General features: G+C 35.4%; 1 protein-coding gene across 2 annotated transcripts in view; it reads right to left on the bottom strand.

The window, feature by feature from the left end:
- sav (scaffold protein salvador) overlaps nt 1-20,976 on the bottom strand; it is a 105,329-nt gene that overhangs the window by 6,844 nt on the left and 77,509 nt on the right. For both annotated transcript variants that reach the window (XM_090370839.1, XM_090370840.1), the window contains exons 7-8: nt 11,911-12,083; nt 1,991-2,052 (exon numbers count right to left, since the gene is read on the bottom strand). In XM_090370839.1, the coding sequence (XP_090226965.1) occupies nt 1,991-2,052; nt 11,911-12,083 (235 nt within the window). The remainder of the gene's footprint in view (nt 1-1,990; nt 2,053-11,910; nt 12,084-20,976) is intronic.

The raw sequence follows: 20,976 nt of genomic DNA, 5'->3' as shown, positions 1-20,976 counted from the left end.
CGAATAAAATACGTATTTTATTCGTAAAAAATACTTTTTTAGTATTAAAAAATACTAAAAATACTTTATTATAATATTTTTATTACGTATTTTAATCGTTATAAAATATTTAACGTATTTTATAAGGATTAAAATTACCCGATTATTTATTGTGTTTGGTAATGTTTTGGTTCCAAATGTGTGTTCAATCTTGGGTGGTCACGCCCTAACCCCACTTTTCCCATAGGGCCTGTTGTTTATATTGCACGATTTCGCATTGCACGAGAGTTTCTAGGAACGCAACTATCGTGCTATACGAGGACAGACTGTATAGGAAATAGCAATATGTACATTTCTACCATATGCAATATGTAGCTTTGCATATGGTAGAAATCCTAACACACTGGAAAGTAATGACATTAGAGTGGACACTATTAGAAATATTGGAAAACCAATGGGAAAAATTAACAACTTCAAAGTTGAAAGAGTCTCTTTTATTGTAAAGATCAAATGAAGTATGATCATTAACAATACTAATGTTAAAAAAAAAACTAATGTTAAGGTGCAAATAATTAGTGGTGTTATTACAGGAATTAGCTTTTTCTAGAATAAGTTTAAGAGGATACAAATGGGCAAAATCCTTAATAAAGTTTGGATAACTGATTATGCAAAAGTCATCAATATACCTAAATAACAGGATATTTTTAGGAAGAGAAATTTCAGACCAGTAAGGATAATTTTGCAAGAATACAAGAAGAAAGGCTACTCATAGTAGTAGTACCCTTGATTTGTTGAGACCTAAAAATCATCAAAAATATTGTCATTAAAAACACAAAGAATGATCAAGTTGTTCCAAAAAATTGATGTTACAATTAATAGCATGATTATATTTATGGAAAGTTTTTAAAAGAATTGTTTTTAAATTAGCCAGAAACTATTAAAGAAACTAGTAAAGAAACTATGGAAATCAAAAGTTTGACTATCATGTAATTTATTAGATTTTAATGTTTCTTAAATTATTAAGAATAATTTTATTATTAGGTAAAATATCCAAGGCATGTTTAAGTAACTGTTCTAATGTAATTCCAGGAAGGTGAACATAACTATTTTTACAAGATGTAATAAATCTGAATTTGACAGGTGTTTTATGAAACTTGGGAATGAAATAAACAAAGAGAAATTTAAACTTATTAATATTTAGTTTTAATTTCTTATTTAAAGCTAATAATTTTTTAGTGATAATGTTAGGAGAGGAAGGCACCAGTTTATAAGTATCACTGTCATGTAGCTCTTTATTTAACGTATCAATATAGAAAAGCCTTACATACAAAGGCATAGTTATTGGAGGCTTTGTCTACCTGTGTAATAACAAAATGGTCATGTATTTCTTGTAATTGTGTTTTGATCTTAGAAAAAGTGTAATATCTAATAGGATTATACGCAAATTTAGAATACACTTTGGAAAAATGATATAAAACTTCTGAAAAAACATTATTAATCCAAATTTGAAAGGCCTCAAATGGTGTATTATATTTATATGGCAAAGTAAAACAAACCTTTAAGAGGTCTCTATAAAGTTGTTTCTTAAAGAAAAAGTTAAATTTAGGAGTTAACCTAAATTTGAAGGCCATAAGAAAGAACCTCTCTGGGTTCTGTATGGGGGTACAATATCAAAATTCCCAGAAATAATGTGTCCCATCATTAGGATCAACAAATGTTAGGAAAGATTTTTAATGTAATCCTAGTACAGTCTTAACATAACAAAATAATTAATAAGTTTGGCCTCTTATTTATTTATTTTTTTATACTTAAACTACTGAAACTCTAATTCAGTAATATGTAGTAAAATAAAACTGCAGCAATGAATATCTGATGTCAATTTTATTGATAATTTATTTAATAATTAATTTTTTTATAGCAAAGCTCAAGATTTTGTATTCAACTTTAAACTTAAATTTCTTCTCTTTATTAGATTTAGTTTATGCACTGAAAGAAAAATATTCTTTCTCACCTTCAACTTATGATCAAATTCTGGTAGTGCACGGGAGTAAACACACAACCAATGAGGAATTTCTGAAATAAATATAACATTGTCAATATTAAATATTGTTGTAAACATTTTTTTTAATTATTAAAAATCAAAAGTAACAAAGTTTCCAACACTAGTATCAGTTTTAGCTAATGAAAATATGTAAATTATTAAGGATATGAAAATGAACTCATTCAATAACACAATATAAACCACTTTATTTAGTATATATTAGCTATAATCACACACTTCAAAATATTTTTCTTTCTTTGATCACATGGAACACTTACTAGAAACAAGCTCATGGACTCTGCCACATATCATTAATAATAAAATTACATTTGTGATATACCATATAATAAACTGAAATTACTGTATTTTCTGGATCATAAAGACACATTTCTGTTTTGGAAGGCTAATTTTGTGAAAAAATATTAAAAGTGCTTATTGAACAAAAATGTGAATGCAGAATGAATATGCTTGTCGTGAACTCCAAAAATTCATCACAAGTTTTAATTCCATTTTTTTTGAAAGATCTGAAGTTTTTAGAGGGAAATAGAGATGTCACTGATTTTTTTTTTTTTTTTTTTTTGGAATAAACGACAAGTTCTAGTGAGACATATTAAAGCCTAACTCAGATATGCTAGGTAACAGTAAATACAGTCTAAAAAAATATACACACACAGGGTATTTCAAAACATGTAGGCTGTACTTTCAGGATTGAATCAGGACCTGAAAACAATGAAAGAGTTTATGTAAGTGTTTCTAATTCTGAATGGTTATAGAACTATAATTTTTTGAACTTTAAAAAATGGCCATGGAGTTTTCAATAGCAAAAAATAATAAAATAATGAATAAGAATAAACAGACACAAGCCTAGTGAAATCTTTATTTACGCTAGTTACATATTTGCTTATTCTTACTGATTTTTTAGGCTGAGATCCAATTAGGCATTTCTGGTTCGACTGGACAGGCCAAAATCTGCTGTAGTCAGCCAGGACGAATGAACAACAGGAAGAGAGCAATCAACACGTGCATTTTAGTGAAAGTGGCTGGCCACACAGTGCAGTCGTGCTGGACCCGTTTTTCATTCTGCTGATTTCATTCTGTTGATACTGATAAATTTATTCAGTGTGTGTCCACATGAACTGTCATCTCATCAGCTTTTTCTTCAAACAGATTCTCAACAGGCTTCTTCATCTAACTCTCAACAAGCTTCATCTGATGACGTTTAAATTAGCTTCAGAACAACGACAGTAAAACTGTCATTTTAGCAATTGCTATTTTTATCTTTCTTGTAATAATTTAAACCTACTGCATTTATTAGTACAAAACACCTGTTTTGTTAATATACTGTAATAAAATTTACTTAAAAATTACCTCAGTATTATTGTCAGTCTCTTCTTTCCTCTGCACTTATTGGATTTTGCCATTGATTATTTTTTTTTGTTAAAGGAGCATGTACAATTTCTAAAAGTTTATCAAAGGAAGAGCTAGACATCCAGTAATATTTGAAAAACTTTTGATTTTTTTTAACTCATTAAAATTTTAAAAAAAATTCTTTCCATGATTAGCATGAAAAGGCTGAACCCAATAGCTTCTTGTCACAGGTTCATTTAGACCTCCAGTTGCTTCAGCCACACAAATAACTGTTAAATAGTTTGGATACGTACCATAGCCATTTTTAAACATTCAAAAAACCATAGCTAATAGGATTAGGCAAGCTAAGGCTGATTATGAGAAGCCTTTAGCCAAGAATGTAAAGAAAAGTAGTGAAGAGTTCTGTGTTAACATCAGAAAGAAAGGGATGAACTGGATTAGCCCATTAGATATGGACAGCATAACTACTGATGATCCTGTTCAGAGTGCTGATAAACTGAATAAATATTTTGCATAAATATAGATTCATGAATCTATATTTATGCATGAATATAGATTCATGCATGTAGTTTTTTAAGGATGGAATACCAGAAGGATACCCTATAACTGGTAGCTAAATGATTTTGTGATAGATGAGATGCTAAAAGTAAATGAAGGACCTGGGGCTAATGGAATCTATCCAATTATATTAAAAGAAGCAGTAAAAGCAGTAAGCAAACCTTTGACCAAAATTATAAGTTCATAACTGGATTTAGGGAAGGTAACTTTGGATTGGAGATGTGCAAATGATTCTCTTACTCAATTATAAGTTCATAACTGGATTTAGGGAAGGTAACTTTGGATTGGAGATGTGCAAATGATTCTCTTACTCATAAGGAGGGATCAAAGAGAAATGAGTAATTATAGACTTGTAAAATTAATTTCTATTCCATAGACAATAATGAAGTTGGTGGTTAAAGAAGTACTGCAGAATTGTCTTTACAGGAATGCAGCTAAATGATCACAGCATGGATTTGTTAGGGGGTGATCTTGTCTGACAAATTTGATTGATTAGTCAAGCAGAAACAAATGAACTGGAAGGAACCTGGGGCTGATTGAATCTGTCCAATTATATTAAAAGAAGCAGCAAAAGAGGTAACTTTGGCCATAATTATAAAAGCATTCTTGGATTCAGAGGAAGTACCTATGGATTGGATACGTACAAATGTCTCTCCTCTTCACAATGGGGAATCAAAGAGTGAAGTATGTAATTACAGGCCTAAAAGCTTAACCTCTGTTCCAGGGAAAATAATGGAATCAATGGTTAAAAAATGTATTGCAGGATCATCTTGACAGCAATGTAGTTATACAGAAATCATGGCATCGTTAAGGGGACATCTTGTCTTACCACTCTGATCAGCTACTATGATGTAGTCACAGAGAAACCATATACAAAAAATAATTTTGAATCATATACTCATATTTCACCAAAGCTTTTGACACTTCACATAAAAGGCTGCTATAAAAACTGAAGTAGTGTGACATTAGAAGTAAGTTACTGTTATGGATAAAGGGATGGTTGAGTAGCAGAAGATAGAGGGTGGTTATAGAAGGGCATTGCTCTTCTTGGACTAATATTAGTGGAGTTCCTTGGGGTTGGTTCTGGACCCTCTTACTGTTCTCAATATTTATTAAAAATACTGATGAAGACATATCAAGCTTATTGTCTAAGTTTGCAGGCAAAGGTTGGCAAGGTGGTTAATGACAGGAATCAAGGCATACCTGAAAAAAGACCTAGAAAAATTAACCAGATGGGCCAAGAGGTGACAATTAAATTTTCAGATTGATAAATACAAGGTACTGCATATGGGCAGTAGTAATTCAGAATAACATACCAATTGGGTGGTACCACACTCAAAGTGGTGGAGAATGAAAGAGACCTAAGAGTAATTATATAATCTATGAGGTTCTGAGCAGTGCAGACAGGCTACTGGAATAGATCATGGATTCTGGTAATGATATACAGGAATTTTGTAAGCAGGGACAAGGAAGTGGTTATCCCATTGTATAAAGCAATGGTTAGGATTCGTCTTGATACTGCATGCAGGTCTGGAAGCCTCACTTTAAGAAGGATGAGGGACCTGTTGGAAAAGGTGCAGAAAGGAACAACAAGATTAGTCAAGAGCACAATAGGACACTTATTGTGAAAGAATATAGTTCTGCAAATTGCAGAGCACGGAAACTAGACACCTGCAAGGAATTCTGATTGAAGTGTTTGAGGCTTAAATGGATTGAGTAAACTAAATGCTGATGGTGTCTTTTCAAATTGGGAAAAAAAAAAATAATAAAAAATAAATAGTTGCAGGATATATGCGAAAATTTGCTTTCACCAGAGAATAATTAATTATTAGAACAAACACTTCCATCTGATGTTGTAGAAGCGAGTAGTTTGAATAAATTTCAGGAAGGATTAGACAAATTCATAAGTAAGCAAATGAGAGATTACATTCCTTAAACTGTTACTCACAAGATTCAGTGTGGTGTGTTCATTAGCTTCAACTATGACGTTAGCTAAGTCTATGGTTAATTAAATAGGCACCTCTGTTGTTGGTTATTTGATTTTAAATAGCATAACCTATTTCTATACTTAACTGCTTGCTCCAATAAATGACCTGTTTTTCTTACTACAATTAAATTTAATAATTAATTAACCATTTCATCTCTTATCTTTGGCCATTATTTTGTTTATTAATGAGATAAGTATTTTTTATCTCTCTGTTGATATGATCTCTGTTGTGTTCAAAAATTTTGAAATTGGAATCATGAATGGAATTCATGATTCCAATTTCTATTCCATGGAGGTTTTCAGCATAGGGCTATTCCATTAGTAATTCCAATTTTCAAAATTACTGACTCTAATACAGATCATAGTAACAAAAGAACTAAGGAACCTTACCTCATTAATAAACAAATATAAATAAACAACAAATCATGATAACTTCATCCCAGGTAAGTAACAAATGCATTCATTTCATTTAATTTAACTGCAATGCTCTTAAAGGAAACTGTGCCAAGATTTTACATAAATGAACAATATTTTATACATAGTAAGGTAAGTTAAATGAAACCCTATAAGGAAAAATTAATATAAACTAATATACAAAAATGTACAGTAAGAATAAAAAAAAAAGAGGAGGACCAACAGCAATATGTACTGGTAGTCATGTTACAAAACTGATGTAGGAAATGGTTGAAAACGTTGGCTGCACCACTTCTTGTACAAAACTCATATACACACAAAAAAGATTGAAGAATCTGTTAAGTGATGATGTGGCTTTTGTAAGCATGGTCGAAAGAAATCTTATTAAGCTTACAGAAGACATCATTTTCCATTTGAATATGGAAAGTGATGAGTACAGATTATGTTTTTTTGAATAATAAAAAAAATAATTATCATTTTAAAACCACTATCTTATTATTTAAAACAGAAAAAGACTCGTAGAAAAATTGTCATGGGTCAATCTTGTGTCTTGGTTTATTTCAAAGCAGCTCATATTGTGGAAAAGGTTGCTGGCTCCTGATCTGGACTGTAGATATCAAATGGCATCAGCATCGGAAGAAATTGCCATTTGCATGGTAGTGCGTTATAGAGGTAGTTTTAGTTTGCACACGATCCATCAAGTTTACGATTAACTTTAAGTTTACTAATGGTTGATTGTTAAGCTAAAGGAGTAAAGGAAAATTTTTCCTTAGAAACTGAGATATGTAATAACTTACTGGGGCTAATGTGTAGTCTAAATGCAAGAAAGTAATTCAATAACAAACTAAGAAATAACAGATACTCAGATAAAGGGCCTTCTTCATTTACTTAATTTGTAGCCACATTATGCTATCTCTCATATGTCAAATAATATTAATTACAAGTTTTATTATTAAATTTGCATAATAAAGTATAAAAATACAGCATCAATAGTATTTTCTCACAAATTAAAAACAAGAACAGTTTAAGGCTATCTGGGGACTCTCTCTCTCATGCACGCATGCACGCACGCATCCTTGAGGTTGTCACAGACATTCTCTCATATATGCCAGACAAGCTGTACTTGCTACCTGGGAGTCTAAAACGCTGATGGAACTGATATTCGGGTGACACTCAAGTCAAGTGGACCCAATTTCGGCGAAGTCCGGACGGTCTGTGACAGCCAAATCCTCTGATTGCACCTTCACGATGGTGGGACTGTTAGTAATCCTGGGTATAACCTCCATGCACAAGTACATGGTGGGTGACCACCCAGGTGTGAACCAACGTAAGCAGGGGTTGAGGTGTGGCACCCACACCACTTGGAGGAATGCCGCCCCTCTATGTTACCAGGCAGTACTAGGTGGTAGATGACTCTCATCAACCGGTGCAATACCACCACTTTGCTTATTGGAGGCTTGAAGTGGTGGAACCCATGTTTAGTCTCTAGAGCTAAGTACCGGTCAACCCTTCCCTATCTCTTCCATCATGCAGTATGATTGATGACTTTTGAGGTTATAATGAACATCGTGGCGAGATCCAATATTCCTTACACTTCGAGGGTACAGCTCTAAAACGGTGTTCGCAGGCTGGCCGCTAGTTAGTACACCGGACCGAACCTATTGGTAACTCTCTAGGAGGCTTCTGGTTCAGCTAGTGTATAATCTTGCTACCTCTACTCTGCCAGATGGTGACTGGAGGGTTTGTTTGTTTTGTTTTGTTTGGATTTTTTTGGCGCATTAGCAACTAAGGATATAATGCGCCAAGACTAGGTAATATTTAAACTCTCGGTGACCTAATTAGTAAGGCCACCATGTCCAGATATATAATAACAAATATATAAAAAATAAATCAATAAAGAGGTAACAATAACATGGTGACTGGAGGGAGTCCGAGTAGTGTGTATGCGGGGGGGAATTGTCGAGGCCACGTTATGTCAAGGATCTGGGTATATTCTTACCATGTGTACACCATATCCAAAAATTTCATTATTTTTATACAGCATGTCCCAACCACTTTTTCTTACTATTGAATACACCATGAATTGTCAAACTAATAGAGCAAAGCTTATCTGCGAAAAGATCTAAACCTCCCAAGCACTTCCTAATTCATTTCACAAATATATGTGGTCTCAATTCTAATCTCAACGATATCCATTTCCACTTGCAGTCTGCCAAACCCCATGTATTTTTTCGGACAGAATCTCAGTTATCGGTTGATTCAACTACTGCTCATCTCAGATGCCCAAATTATTCGCTGTATGATTCCTTTCACCTCAAAGGTGGTACTTGTGCATATGTCCATTCTGATATTCCCTGTCAGAGACTTGGCAATTTGGAATCTCCTCTGGCTTAAAATCTCTCTACCTCATTGTGTCAAATTCATCTGTTGTCTCTACCATTCTCCCAACTCCACTAATCACTTGGAGCTCTTTGACTTCCTCTCTTTGCAACTTGACTTTCTCCAGTCCAACTTTCCTAACAGTGAGGTAATTTTCCTTGGTGATTTTAATGTTCACAACTCCAGCTGGCTTCCATTTTCTAGTCACACGGACCTAGCTGGTCGAGATGCTGAAGCTTTTGCAATTACTAATGACCTTGCACAGATTGTTCATTTACCTACAAGAATACCGGACAATCCTAATCATACAGCCTTTTTCTCACAAACAACCCTTCTAAGTACACGGTCGATGTGAGATGTCCTTTAAGCACTTCAGATCACAACTTGATGATTGTCTTTTCTCCAATGGAACCTCTATCTCATGGCTATTCCCAACCTTATGTTGTTTGGCATTACAAGAATGCAAAATGGGATGACCTACGAGACTTCTTTTCCTTGGTCGGATTACTGTTTCAAAACTTCTGATGTCAACGTATGCTCAGATCGTGTCAGTGAAATTATTCTTGCAGGAATGGAATCCTTTATCCCACACTCCACTTTAAAATCTCGTCCTTTAAATAAACCTTGGTTTTCCAATAAATGTGCTAAGGCTGTTCAAGAGAAGAACGTTGCACATCGTAATTGGCTTGTTTCTAATTCTCCAGTTTCATTTTCTGCCTACACCAAAGCTCGCAACAATTGTAAAGCAGTTATTAATCAGTCCAAACCAGAGTTTGAACAGGCTAAGAGTAGAAAACTTGCTTCTTGCCCTAATGGCAGCCGAGCATTCTGGTCTCTTGCCAAAGCTATTGGCCGCAACTTTTGTCCATCTCTGCTCCCACCTCTGTCCAAACCAGATGGTTCTGTTGTCGCTTCAGCCAAGGATAAAGACCTTGGATGAAGCAACCTGCTAGCATCCCATTTTTCTTCCAACTCATGTATTAATGATCTTAGTAAAACACCTCCCACAATTCCCAACAGGCTCCATTCAATGCCTTCCGTCAAAAGGATGTCAGAAGGATTTTGACGAATCTTGATGCTAAGAAAGCTCCAGGTCCCGATGGTATTTCTCCACTTGTTCTCAAAACCTGTGCTCCTGAACTTACTCCTATTCTTTGCCGCTTTTTTCACTTTCTTATTCCAAAGGTGTTTTTCCTTCTGCTTGGAAATTTGCCCATATCCAGCCAGTTCCTAAAAAAAGGTGACAAATCCCTCCTATCCAATTATCGTCCTATTGCAATTACTTCTACTCTTTCTAAAGTAATGGAGAAATCAATTAACTACCAACTCTTAAACTACCTAGAAACCTTCCGTCTGTTCAACGATCGGCAGTATGGATTCCGTCAGTGTCGATCCACTGGTGATATTCTGGCTTATGTTACCCATTTATGGACTAATTCAATGGAAAGGTTCGGTGAAACACAAGTAGTTGCTCTTGACACCTCAAAGGCTTTCGATCGTGTTTGGCATAAAGGTCTTCTAAACAAGATTCCATCTTATGGTTTGCCAACTTTTTTTAGTATTTGGTTATCCAGTTTTCTCTCTGATTGCTCACTGAGGGTGATGGTAGATGGCTCTCTGTCTTCTAACTTCTCCACTAATGCCGATGTCCCCCAAGGTTCAGTTCTTTCTCCCACTCTTTTCCTCTTGTATATTAATGACCTTCTTCCATTGACTGGAAATCCTATCCACAGTTTTGCCGATGATAGCACATTAAATTCCACTTTCCAGTTTGAGAAACATTGTCCTGCTCAATCAGCTTCAACTTCTCGAAAATCTGCTACCAATTCCTTAAATGCTGATCTTCAGGTAATTCTCCAGTGGGGCAAAGGCAACTTAGTTGATTTCAACCCTTCTAAAACTCAGTCTTGTCTTATATCTCGCAAAAAGGATTCTTCTGCTCCTATGCTTATCTTTAGTGACACTCCGATTTCTAGGCAAAATGATATATCTCTTTTGGGGATTACTCTGTCTTCTAATCTCTCTTGGCACAAACACATTACAAATATTGCTTCCTCTGCATCTAAAAAACTTGGTTTTCTCTTTCACTCTCAGCGTTACTTTTCTTCCAAACAGCTGCTCACTCTGTATAAATCGGAAATCCACCCAGCCATGGAATATCGTTCCCACATTTGGGGCGGTGTCCCCAAAACCTCTTTCAGGCTTCTTGATTCCATTCAGAAGAGGGCAGTTAGGTTAATTAATGATTCATCTCTAACAGAGTCTCTCCAGTCACTGTCTCATAGATGTACTGTTTCTGCTGCATGCCTCTTCTACAGATACTTCCATGGGCACTGTTCTTCTGAAGGGGCTCCTATAATTCCCGCTCTCTCTTTCAAAACAGTCCGAACACATGCCGCCACCAGCCAACATCCATTTACTGTCCAACTTCAAACTCACAGAACCAACTTTTCATCTTTCTCTCTCGTTTATTCATTCAACTGCCGTTTTCTGGAACAACCTTCCTTCATACATATTTCCTGAAAATTACAGTCTACAGAAGTTCAAGTCCAATGTCAACAAATATCTTCTTTCATCTTCTCAATCTCCAATCCAAGCACGGTACTAAGTACTATAGGTTCTAATACCTCTTGTGTTTGGGGTTTACACACACACACACACACACACACACACACACACACACACACACACACACACACACACACACACACACACACACACACACACACACACACACACCAGAATCAAATCAAACTAACTAACTTCTTTTCAAGATATTGTCTCCTCTACATGACACATTTTTACTATTGCTGTGTCAAGGCGCTGATGCCATTTGCATAGAAGGAAGTAGATTGACTGCACAGCCAATTTAGAAGCACTTTATTTCAACCCGCCAGGTGCTCCCTTGTTGGTTCAAACTTTGGGTGGAGAATAAGGAGGGTAGTTCCATTCCATACTGAATCTCTTTGATTCTGAGGTGAAGTAGTATATCCATTTCTCATCATAAGTCACTATTTGCTACTGATATGGATGTTTGATGGAAAGTAACATATTGTACTTCTGGGTCAAATGTCAGTATCTTTGGGACCCACTGTGTATACACTTTTTTGAATTATTTATAATGAAAATTTCTCATTTATTTCTTAAAGAATTCAAAGAAGTACCTAATTTACATATAAATTACCTTCTGTGAGATAAGGATTAGCTGGTACCAACACACTGTGTTGATGAAAATTTGTATGTCTAGGTGGTGGCTGACGAGGTTGAGTCAGAGGAAAGTTTTGGTGAACAACTGCTCCAGCTTGTCCATACTGAGGAGCACAAGGATGCTCATACTGAGCTTGTTTTGTGATGTGGCTGTGAATTGACGTAAACATATTATTATTAAGGCTAATAAAAATGTTGTTATAATAACACTACTTTAACATATACTTGTTACCAGTTGTTAAAAATAAGAGCATTAGAAATTATTTTAATTACAAATTCAATATAAAATTCTTAGAGAACAAAAAGCTCGAAGCTGATTCAAAATAGAATAAACTAACCCTCACAATCAATTGAAACAAAATTTTCCAATTTTATAGCTGATTCAAATAATGCTTTGGGCAAAACCACTTTATTTGCTTTGACCATGAGTACCATTGCTAAAAAAAAGGATGATTCTGTTAAATTTTATAATTTTTTTGTTTTCTTAAGAAAAAGTTCTAATAAATATTTTAATCTTCTTAAAACTTATTTTTCAATATTCATACAATTATTTTTCCTTCTTGCTTTTCGTAATCTAAGTATTAGGACAAGGTGCTGTCAGTACATCAGTAAGTGTACTACATGTATAATATTTCTTGTTTTTTTTTTGTCCTGGTCAAATAAAACAAAATTGTTCGAGAGATACTCCAGAAATTTTGTTTTCAACCTTACTGTATCAAATCTCTTGGGAAAAAAACATACATGGGAATAACTAATTCTAATTAGATTGAAAAACACTGCATTTCACATAAATTTTTGGGAAAAGATAATTGAATTAAGTAGTGAACCCATTACTCATCAAAAGTCAATATTTTCAGAAGAAATGCATTTCCCCATTTTTCAAACTGGTTCAGACATTTGGTGGGCACAGTGATGATTTTGTCCAAAAGTTTATGTGGAGCGCAGTGTTTTTTAATCTATATTTCGAATAAACAGTAACATAAAGGTGTGAGCAATTTTTGGCCCTTGGTTAACAATGTAAAATTATCCCATAAAATCAACTTCTGTTGAACCATGTTTGCAACTATACACAGGTTACAAAATCATAAAATCCCTAATTTCTCATAAGAAACATACGATAACATTAAAAAAATAATAAAATAAACTTTACTGAATTACATACCAATCAGAAAATGAGAATCAGAATATAATCAATATATGAATCAATCAAAATATAATTTTGTATAAGTAATTATTAATTAGCACACAAATGAAAGAATGTTCCCTAAGAAAATTCTGAATGTTCTGGTATGAATGGTCAATCTAATATTCACTGAGCTTGAAGTTTTATTGTTGTTTTATTATTTTATTTAATTCATTTTTGTCTGATGCAGAAAAAATTCTGCTTCCTTGCATCATTTGGTCTTACTAAATCATCACGTGAAAAAGTGAGAATGAGAGTAGCCTTGTGCAAGCGAAGTTTTTACTGCTCCTGGAATAGAGAAGTTTTTTCAGTTTTATTAGTTTAAATTGGCATATTAACTTATTTTCTAGAGTAGCTTTATATACCTAGTTATGATACTTAGTTTAAAGTTTAACTTAGATAGAGATTTTGTAGGTATTACTTAGTATCGGTAAGGGTATCAAATCCACGTGTTACAAGTTGCAGCTCCAATGAACGAGAAGTTTTTTAGCCATATTTAGCCGCTTTATTGACCAATTGTTATATTAAATTATTTTCTATAAGTAGCTTATATACCTAGTCAGGATCCTTAGTTTATTCTGAATTGAGACAGTGAGATTTGGAAGTTAATTAATACTTGTGTCCATAGGTTTATTACCATTCGTAACTTGCCGCCATTGTTATACAATACAACTTTATATCCCGAACTAGATAGCGTTAGCTTAGTATAGTATAGTATATTATAGTATAGTATATAATATAATATTGTCAATTAATCAGTAAAATCTATTTACTGATTAATGATTTTACAAACGTAACATAATTAATTAATACATAACTTGATACGGAAGTTACATAAACAGAACTCGTAGATAATACTCGATAATGAAAAATGTATATAGTGTTATAACTGTGTTGGGATACAAGTTTAGGGTTATAATTTTGTACTGAAATTGAAATTTTATTTGTAGTTGTTTGGTTTTTAGGGGCATTAGCAATTAAGACCATATTGCTCCGGGAATATGCGGTGGTCATTCCCTGACCTTTCCGCATCCTCCGTATTTGGTGGTGACAGGCTCGAACCCCGGTCTAATCAAGAAGCGTGTGCTACACACTGCTGCTCCTTCCCACCTGGCTACAGAGGCACGAAATTTTATTTAAATTAAATCGAAATCATGACTCAGACCAGAGCACCAAAGCAAAAGGCTCAAGCTAATGGGAGTGCTGTGGTTCAGGGGAGAACTGAGGGGGGGGGGACTCTGAATCACAGCCTTTTTAGCCAGGTGGGCAGGAGCAGCAGTGCGTAGCACATGCTTTTTGATTAGACCGGGGTTCGAGCCCGTGACCACCAAATATGGAGGATGCGGAAAGGTCAGGGAATGACCACTGCATATCCATGGAGCAATATGGCCTTAGTTGCTAATGCTCCTAAAAAACCAAATAACAACAACAACAGCCTTTTAAAATGCACTGCTTGCTTGATGTTTGTGGAGCAATCGGGTACGGGACATGATATTGCCTTTGTGTGTGTGCGCGATGTAAGAAAACCAGCCGACAACTCAGCGTTGTTATGGGCCTATATGAGAGCTTGAGGGACAGGGTAGATACCCTCAAAGGATCTAAATTGAGGGGCCCATCAAGCTCTCAGCTGCCCACATCAATGCCAGAGCTTGCACTTGGTCATCACGCAACACAGTGGCAACCCCCAAGGCAGAATGTGCTGGTCCCACAGGAAGTAGTAGTTGTTGGTGACTCTATTGTCAGGGAAACAGGGAACATGGTATGTAAAAAGGATAGGTGGAACAGAACCAGGGTATGTCTGCCAGGGGCAAAGGTTGATGACGTTGTAGAGTGGATAACATCTTTTAAGGGCACAAAAGGTGATATAGTTGTACACGTTGGCACTAATGATATTAAGAGTAGGAGACCGACAGAATTACTTAACAAGTACAGGTCACTGTTAGCTTAGTATAGTATAGTATATAATATAATATTGTCAATTAATCAGTAAAATCTATTAATCTTGTTAAACTTCACTGTCAATTAAATTGTACTTTTTATATTAAAGGATACACTTAAATAGAAAGGATGCAAGAATATTTGCTGATGCTATTGAGGCAGTGTTAAGTGGGTCGGAAAACTGCTAGCTTGGAGGGAAACAAGTACTAATAGATTAACAGTAGCCACTGGCAGAGGCGAAAGTGATTCTTGCACTGTTTCTATTGGAATGAGCAGCAGCCTGGAAAACGAGATGCATGATATTTCAGAGACTGCTGGGAGTCTGCGGTACAAGTAAACACATCGGTTGTGTTAGGGTAGCTAAGAACAGGAACAGGTGCATGTATAGTTGCGTGTACACCAATGCTAGGAGTTCGGTAAATAAATTTGATGAATTTGAGGTATTGCTCAAAGCATCAAAGGCAGATATTGTCGGGATATCAGAGACGTGGTGTCACACAGATATAAGGAATGGAGAACTAGAATTTGTGGAGTACAATGTGTACAGAAAGGATAGACAGGATAGGAAGGGAGGAGGGGTTATGCTATTAGTTAAGAAACACAATAAAATCCAAGGAAGTGAAGCCAGTCGACATTGCTGGACAGTGCAGTGTCGAGCCTGTTTGGTGTGACATAAGCATTGGGAGATCAAAATTGAGAGTAGGAGTGTGCTATAGGCCTAATGACTCTGATGAGTATAATAAGAAACTGTACAGGGAAATAGAGTGGGCCAGTAAATCAGAGTCATATAATGGAGAATTTTAATTTCCCAGATATCGACTGGAATTTGTGGGTTGGTCACTCAAACACTAGCAAGGCTTTTGTGGATTTACTGGATGATTGTTTTCTACATCAGCATGTTCGGGAGGCAACTAGAGGGAGTAATACTCTTGATCTGATTATCAGTAGTGATTTTTCATGCATTAAGAATTTGCAGATAAAGGAACCACTAGGTGGCAGTGATCACAGTGTGCTGAAGTGGGATTTACTCAAAGAGGTAACTACCATCAGGGGTAAAGGGAAGGGTTTTTGCTTTCGTAAAGGCAACTACGATGGTCTGAGACAGTATTTAAATTCTATACAGTGGGACCAACTGATGATGTTACCAACAGCAAATTCAAAATGGGAAGCATTCAAAGAATTTATGTTGGAAGCTATTAGGCTTTACATACCAACTAAGAAATATTGTTCAAAGTTTAGGCCTAAATGGATGTCAGATGAACTAATGCGACATATGGCAGAGAAGAAAAATTCATGGGATACATATAAATTCATGGGTGACATGGAAGCCTATGATAGATATAAGCTGGTCTAACCAAGTCACAAAGGAGATTGGGCAGGCAAAGGCAGATTATGAGAAATCTTTGGCAAAGGATGCAAAGAAAAACAGAAAAGAGTTCTTTACCTATGTAAACTCTAGAAGGAAAGGGATGAATTAGATTGGTCCACTGGATATTGATGGTTCAACAGTTGAGGATCCTGCTCAGGTGGCTAACAAACTAAACGAGTATTTTGAATCTACATTTACACATGAGGAGTTATTCAGGAAGGTGAATGCCAGAGGTGAAAACTCTGGCAGTGAGCTAGATGATTTTGTAATAACTGAGAAGAAAGTGGAGGAGAAATTGTTGAGGATAAACATAAAAAAGGCACCCGGGGTGGATGGGATCTATCCAGTTATATTAAAGGAGGCAGCAAAGGAAGTAAGCAAACCTTTAGCCGTAATTATGAGAGCTTCTTTGGAGTCAGGGGAGGTACCCACAGACTGGAGATGTGCAAATGTGATCCCAATTCCCAAAGGAGGATCAAATGCTGACACAAGTAATTATAGACCTGTGAGTTTAACTTCTTTTCCAGGAAAATTAATGGAGGCACTGGTTAAAGAAGCACTGCAATATCATCTAGAGAAGACTTCAGTTATAGCTCGGACACAGCATGGTTTTGTTAAGGGAAAGTCTTGCCTGACCAATTTGATTGGATACTATGATGTAGTCACAAAAGAACTGGATGCAGGGAATAACTTTGATATTATATATTTGGATCTTAGAAAGGCTTTGATACTGTTGCACAGGGAAGACTGCTGCTATGGATAAAAGGATGGTTGAGGGGGAGAAGACAGAGAGTGGTAATCAATGGACACTGCTCAAATGTGGACTAATGTTATTAGTGGAGTCCCTCAGGGTTCAGTGTTGGGTCCATTGTTGTATTCTGTATTTATATATGATATTGATGATGGTATATCAAAGCTTAATGTCCAAGTTTACAGACGATACAAAGTTTGGCAGGGTTGTTAAGGACACTACTGACGCTATGCTGCTGCAACAGGATCTGGAAAGATTGAGCAAATGGGCTGAGAGGTGGCAAATGAAGTTCGACATTGACAAATGTAAAGTACTACATATGGGAAACAGTAACCCCAGAGCAACGTATCAACTCTGTGGTACTACACTGACAGTGGTAGAGAATGAAAGGGACCTGGGGGTAATTGTGCAGGCAGATATGAAGTTTTCTGGACAACGCAGATGGGCTGCAAGAGTAGCTCATGGTGTCTTGTCAATGATATACAGGAATTTTTCTAGCAGGTATAAGGAGGTGATTATTCCCTTGTATAAGACAATGGTCAGGCCACACCTTGAGTACTCTATACAGATCTGGAGGCCTCATTTCAAGAAGGATGTAGAGCTGCTGGAACAAGTACAGAGTAGGGCAACATGATTAGTGAATGGAACAAAGGGTTGCTCTTAAGAAGAAATGCTTAAGTTTTGCAAATTACAGTGTCTGGAGACTAGGCACAGTAAGGCGATCTGATAGAGGTGTATAAAGCCTTGAATGGTTTGAGTATGCTCAATGCCGATGGGATTCTTCCTCTTTTTTTTTTTTTTTTTTTTTTGATTTGGTAGTTGTTGGCGCATCGGCTTCTGTGGCCATATTGCACCTCCCAAGGTTTTTGCAGTACTTTGATCCAAGCCCGAGGCGGGAATCGAACCCGCGACCTTTGGGTTGCCGGGCAGGTACTTTACCCACTCGGCTAGCCCGGTCGGCGATTCTTCCTCTTGCTCAGAATAATCACCTGAGAGGGCATAAATTCAAATTGAGGAAAGACAGATGTAGGATAGTTGTGCAGAAATTTTCCTTTAGCCAGTGGGTAGTTGGTTGGTGGAACAGACTTCCATCCTTTGTTGTGGAAGTTGATAGGCTAAATAAATTCAAGGCGCAGCTGGACAGGTATTTCGAACGAACGGAGCGGTGAAATATGAGTGGTTTTTTTGCCTGATGCTGCATAAGCTTGCTTTCTTGCATTATATGCCTCTACTAATGCTAATCACTAACTAGCAAAATTTACATAACCATTATGATAACAGTGTCATTTCTATAGTGAGCAAAATCGAAGCTTAGTAGCTGTCACTGGGGGACCAGTATGTTTCCAAAACAGATACAAAGTTATATACTATTATTAAATTAAAGTATTTGAATGAGTTTTGCACAGGTGTTCAAAATAAGCGTAATTCCTATTGTTACACTTACCTAGTCTTACACTTTTTTTTATAACTGTATGGCCAATTTTTCTTTCCTTTCTTTCTGAATACTCATGGTATGTAATGGTTTATAAAAATAAAATATAATTTTCGCATTGTTTATTTAAAAAAATAATAATTTTTAATAATTAAAATTAATTTGATACACACTCGTTTTACAACCTCTTGTTCTGCTAGCAGCATTTCTATTAAATGAAAATTTGCCAAATCCAACCCATTCACAAGGCAAAATAAAAGCTGCTTTCATTCTATAGGCCTTAATTCAATGCTTTCCAAATTATTGATTTTTATTACTTTCACATTACCTTAAAATATGACATGTGATTAATGATCACCAATATAGATTACATCACTCAATCTACATAGCATCTTCTGATTTCACTCATGGCAGAATGGGCGAAAAAATTCAATGGAAAAGTTTGGAGAAACTCTCACAGCTGCACTTGACATTTCAAGTATATTTAATTCAATTTTTGCACAGTGTTCTATACAAGCTTCATTCTTAGTGTCTCTCCTTTTTTTTTTTTTTTTTTTTTTTTTGCAACTAGATAGTTTATTCTCAGAGTACTCAAGTATATGATGGGTTCCAAACACAAAATATTATTAATGTTATGGTTATTATATATATTATAATATTACATATGTTACTTTTTATAAAATAATATATTAAAGAACCTAATTAGCTGTTTTAGACAGATACTTTTAAGTGCTAAAGAACAGCTGGAAATAGATATTTTGCATTGAATTTTTTTAAAATTAGGATCAGTATAACTAATCCTAATTAAAATTTAATCAGTTATACTGATCAAAAAAGTATTAAACGAAAAAAAAAAAAAAAAAAATGATGAGAATAAAAACTATGCCAAAACAGCTTCATTGTAACCACATAATAGAGATTATTACTATTAACCACAAGAACAAGTTTGAGTTCCTGCAGACTGTTCAGGGCCAAGATATTGACGAGGAATACTACAACTTTCTGAAAGTGATAAAGCTCAAGAAACCTATAGGTAAAAAGAAATCCAAAGAAAAAAAAAATTAGTCAAGAAACACTTGTCATGATGAACCAAAGACAAATGAAGAGCAAGATAACCACTGACAAGGACAAATTTGAGTATAGTGAGTTATGAAAAGTCATTAAAAAAAGACTCAGAGAAGACATAAGGAAATTTAACATGAGAAAAGCAGAACAAGTATTAAGGGAAAACAAAGGACTTAATTCAGCAGCTATGAACAGTAATATAGAAGGGCAAATGATACTGAAACTGAAGAATAGAGATGGTGTATTTATAAATAGCAGAGAAGGCATAATTCAAATAGCAGAAGACTACTATAGAGAATTATACAAGGAGTGAGGAAATGATGCGCAGTGTGGAAGATGGATCACAAATTAGTAACACATAGGGCATACCCGATATTCTTCCTGATGAGGCAGAACATATGTTGAAGAAAATGAAGAATAGAAAGCCCGGGGGGAAGATGAAGTTACTTTAGAGTTGTTAAAATTGGAAGGAAGCAATATGACACAGAAACTGGCAAGACTCTTCACAAAATGCATTAGAAAAGGCATGACACCCAAGGAGTGGAATAATGTAATCATAGTTTTGCTGCATAAGAAAGGAGATAAATCAGATATTGGAAATTATAGGCCAATTAGTTTGTTATCCCACATCTACAAGTTGTTCACAAGGGTCATTACCAACAGATTAGAAAGAATACTTGATGAGAATCAACCGAAAGAGCAAGCTGGCTTTAGGACAGGATTCTCAACTATGTATCACCTTCATGTAATATCACAGCTAATGGAGAAAGCAAATGAATACAAAACACCATTATGCTGGCATTTGTGAATTACAAAAAGGCATTTGGCTCCATACAGCATAAGGCAATGTTTTGGGCACGGATACCCCGTATATTATGATTTTGAAGAAAATATATGAGAATGCTACCTCCTTTATTAGACTAAACAAAGACAGTAGCAAATTTAAAAATTGAGAAAGGAGTTCGACAAGGAGACACAATATCTCTGAAGTTGTTTACTGCTGCCCTTGAGGAAGCTTTCAGAAGATTAGACTGGTCGCAGAAAGGAGTCAATGTGAATGGAGGGTACCTAAACCATTTGTGATTTTCAGATGACATTGTGATCATAAGCCATGATCGCAAAGAATTAGAGGAAAATCTTAATCAGTTATGCAGAGTTAGCAAGGATTTCAGACTAAAGATGAATATGACTAAAACAAAAGTAATGATGAACAAGTATGCCACGGAAAGGGATATAATCATTGAAGGAGCAGTAATTTTAAAGGTAGATTCATATTCTTATCTGGGACAAGTCATTAGCTGTAAT

This window comes from Mastigoproctus giganteus, chromosome 3 (assembly GCF_048544385.1).
Source record: "Mastigoproctus giganteus isolate SK-2022 chromosome 3, ASM4854438v1, whole genome shotgun sequence".
Lineage (NCBI taxonomy): Eukaryota > Metazoa > Arthropoda > Arachnida > Uropygi > Thelyphonidae > Mastigoproctus > Mastigoproctus giganteus.
This window is presented reverse-complemented; position numbering and strand designations above follow the sequence as displayed.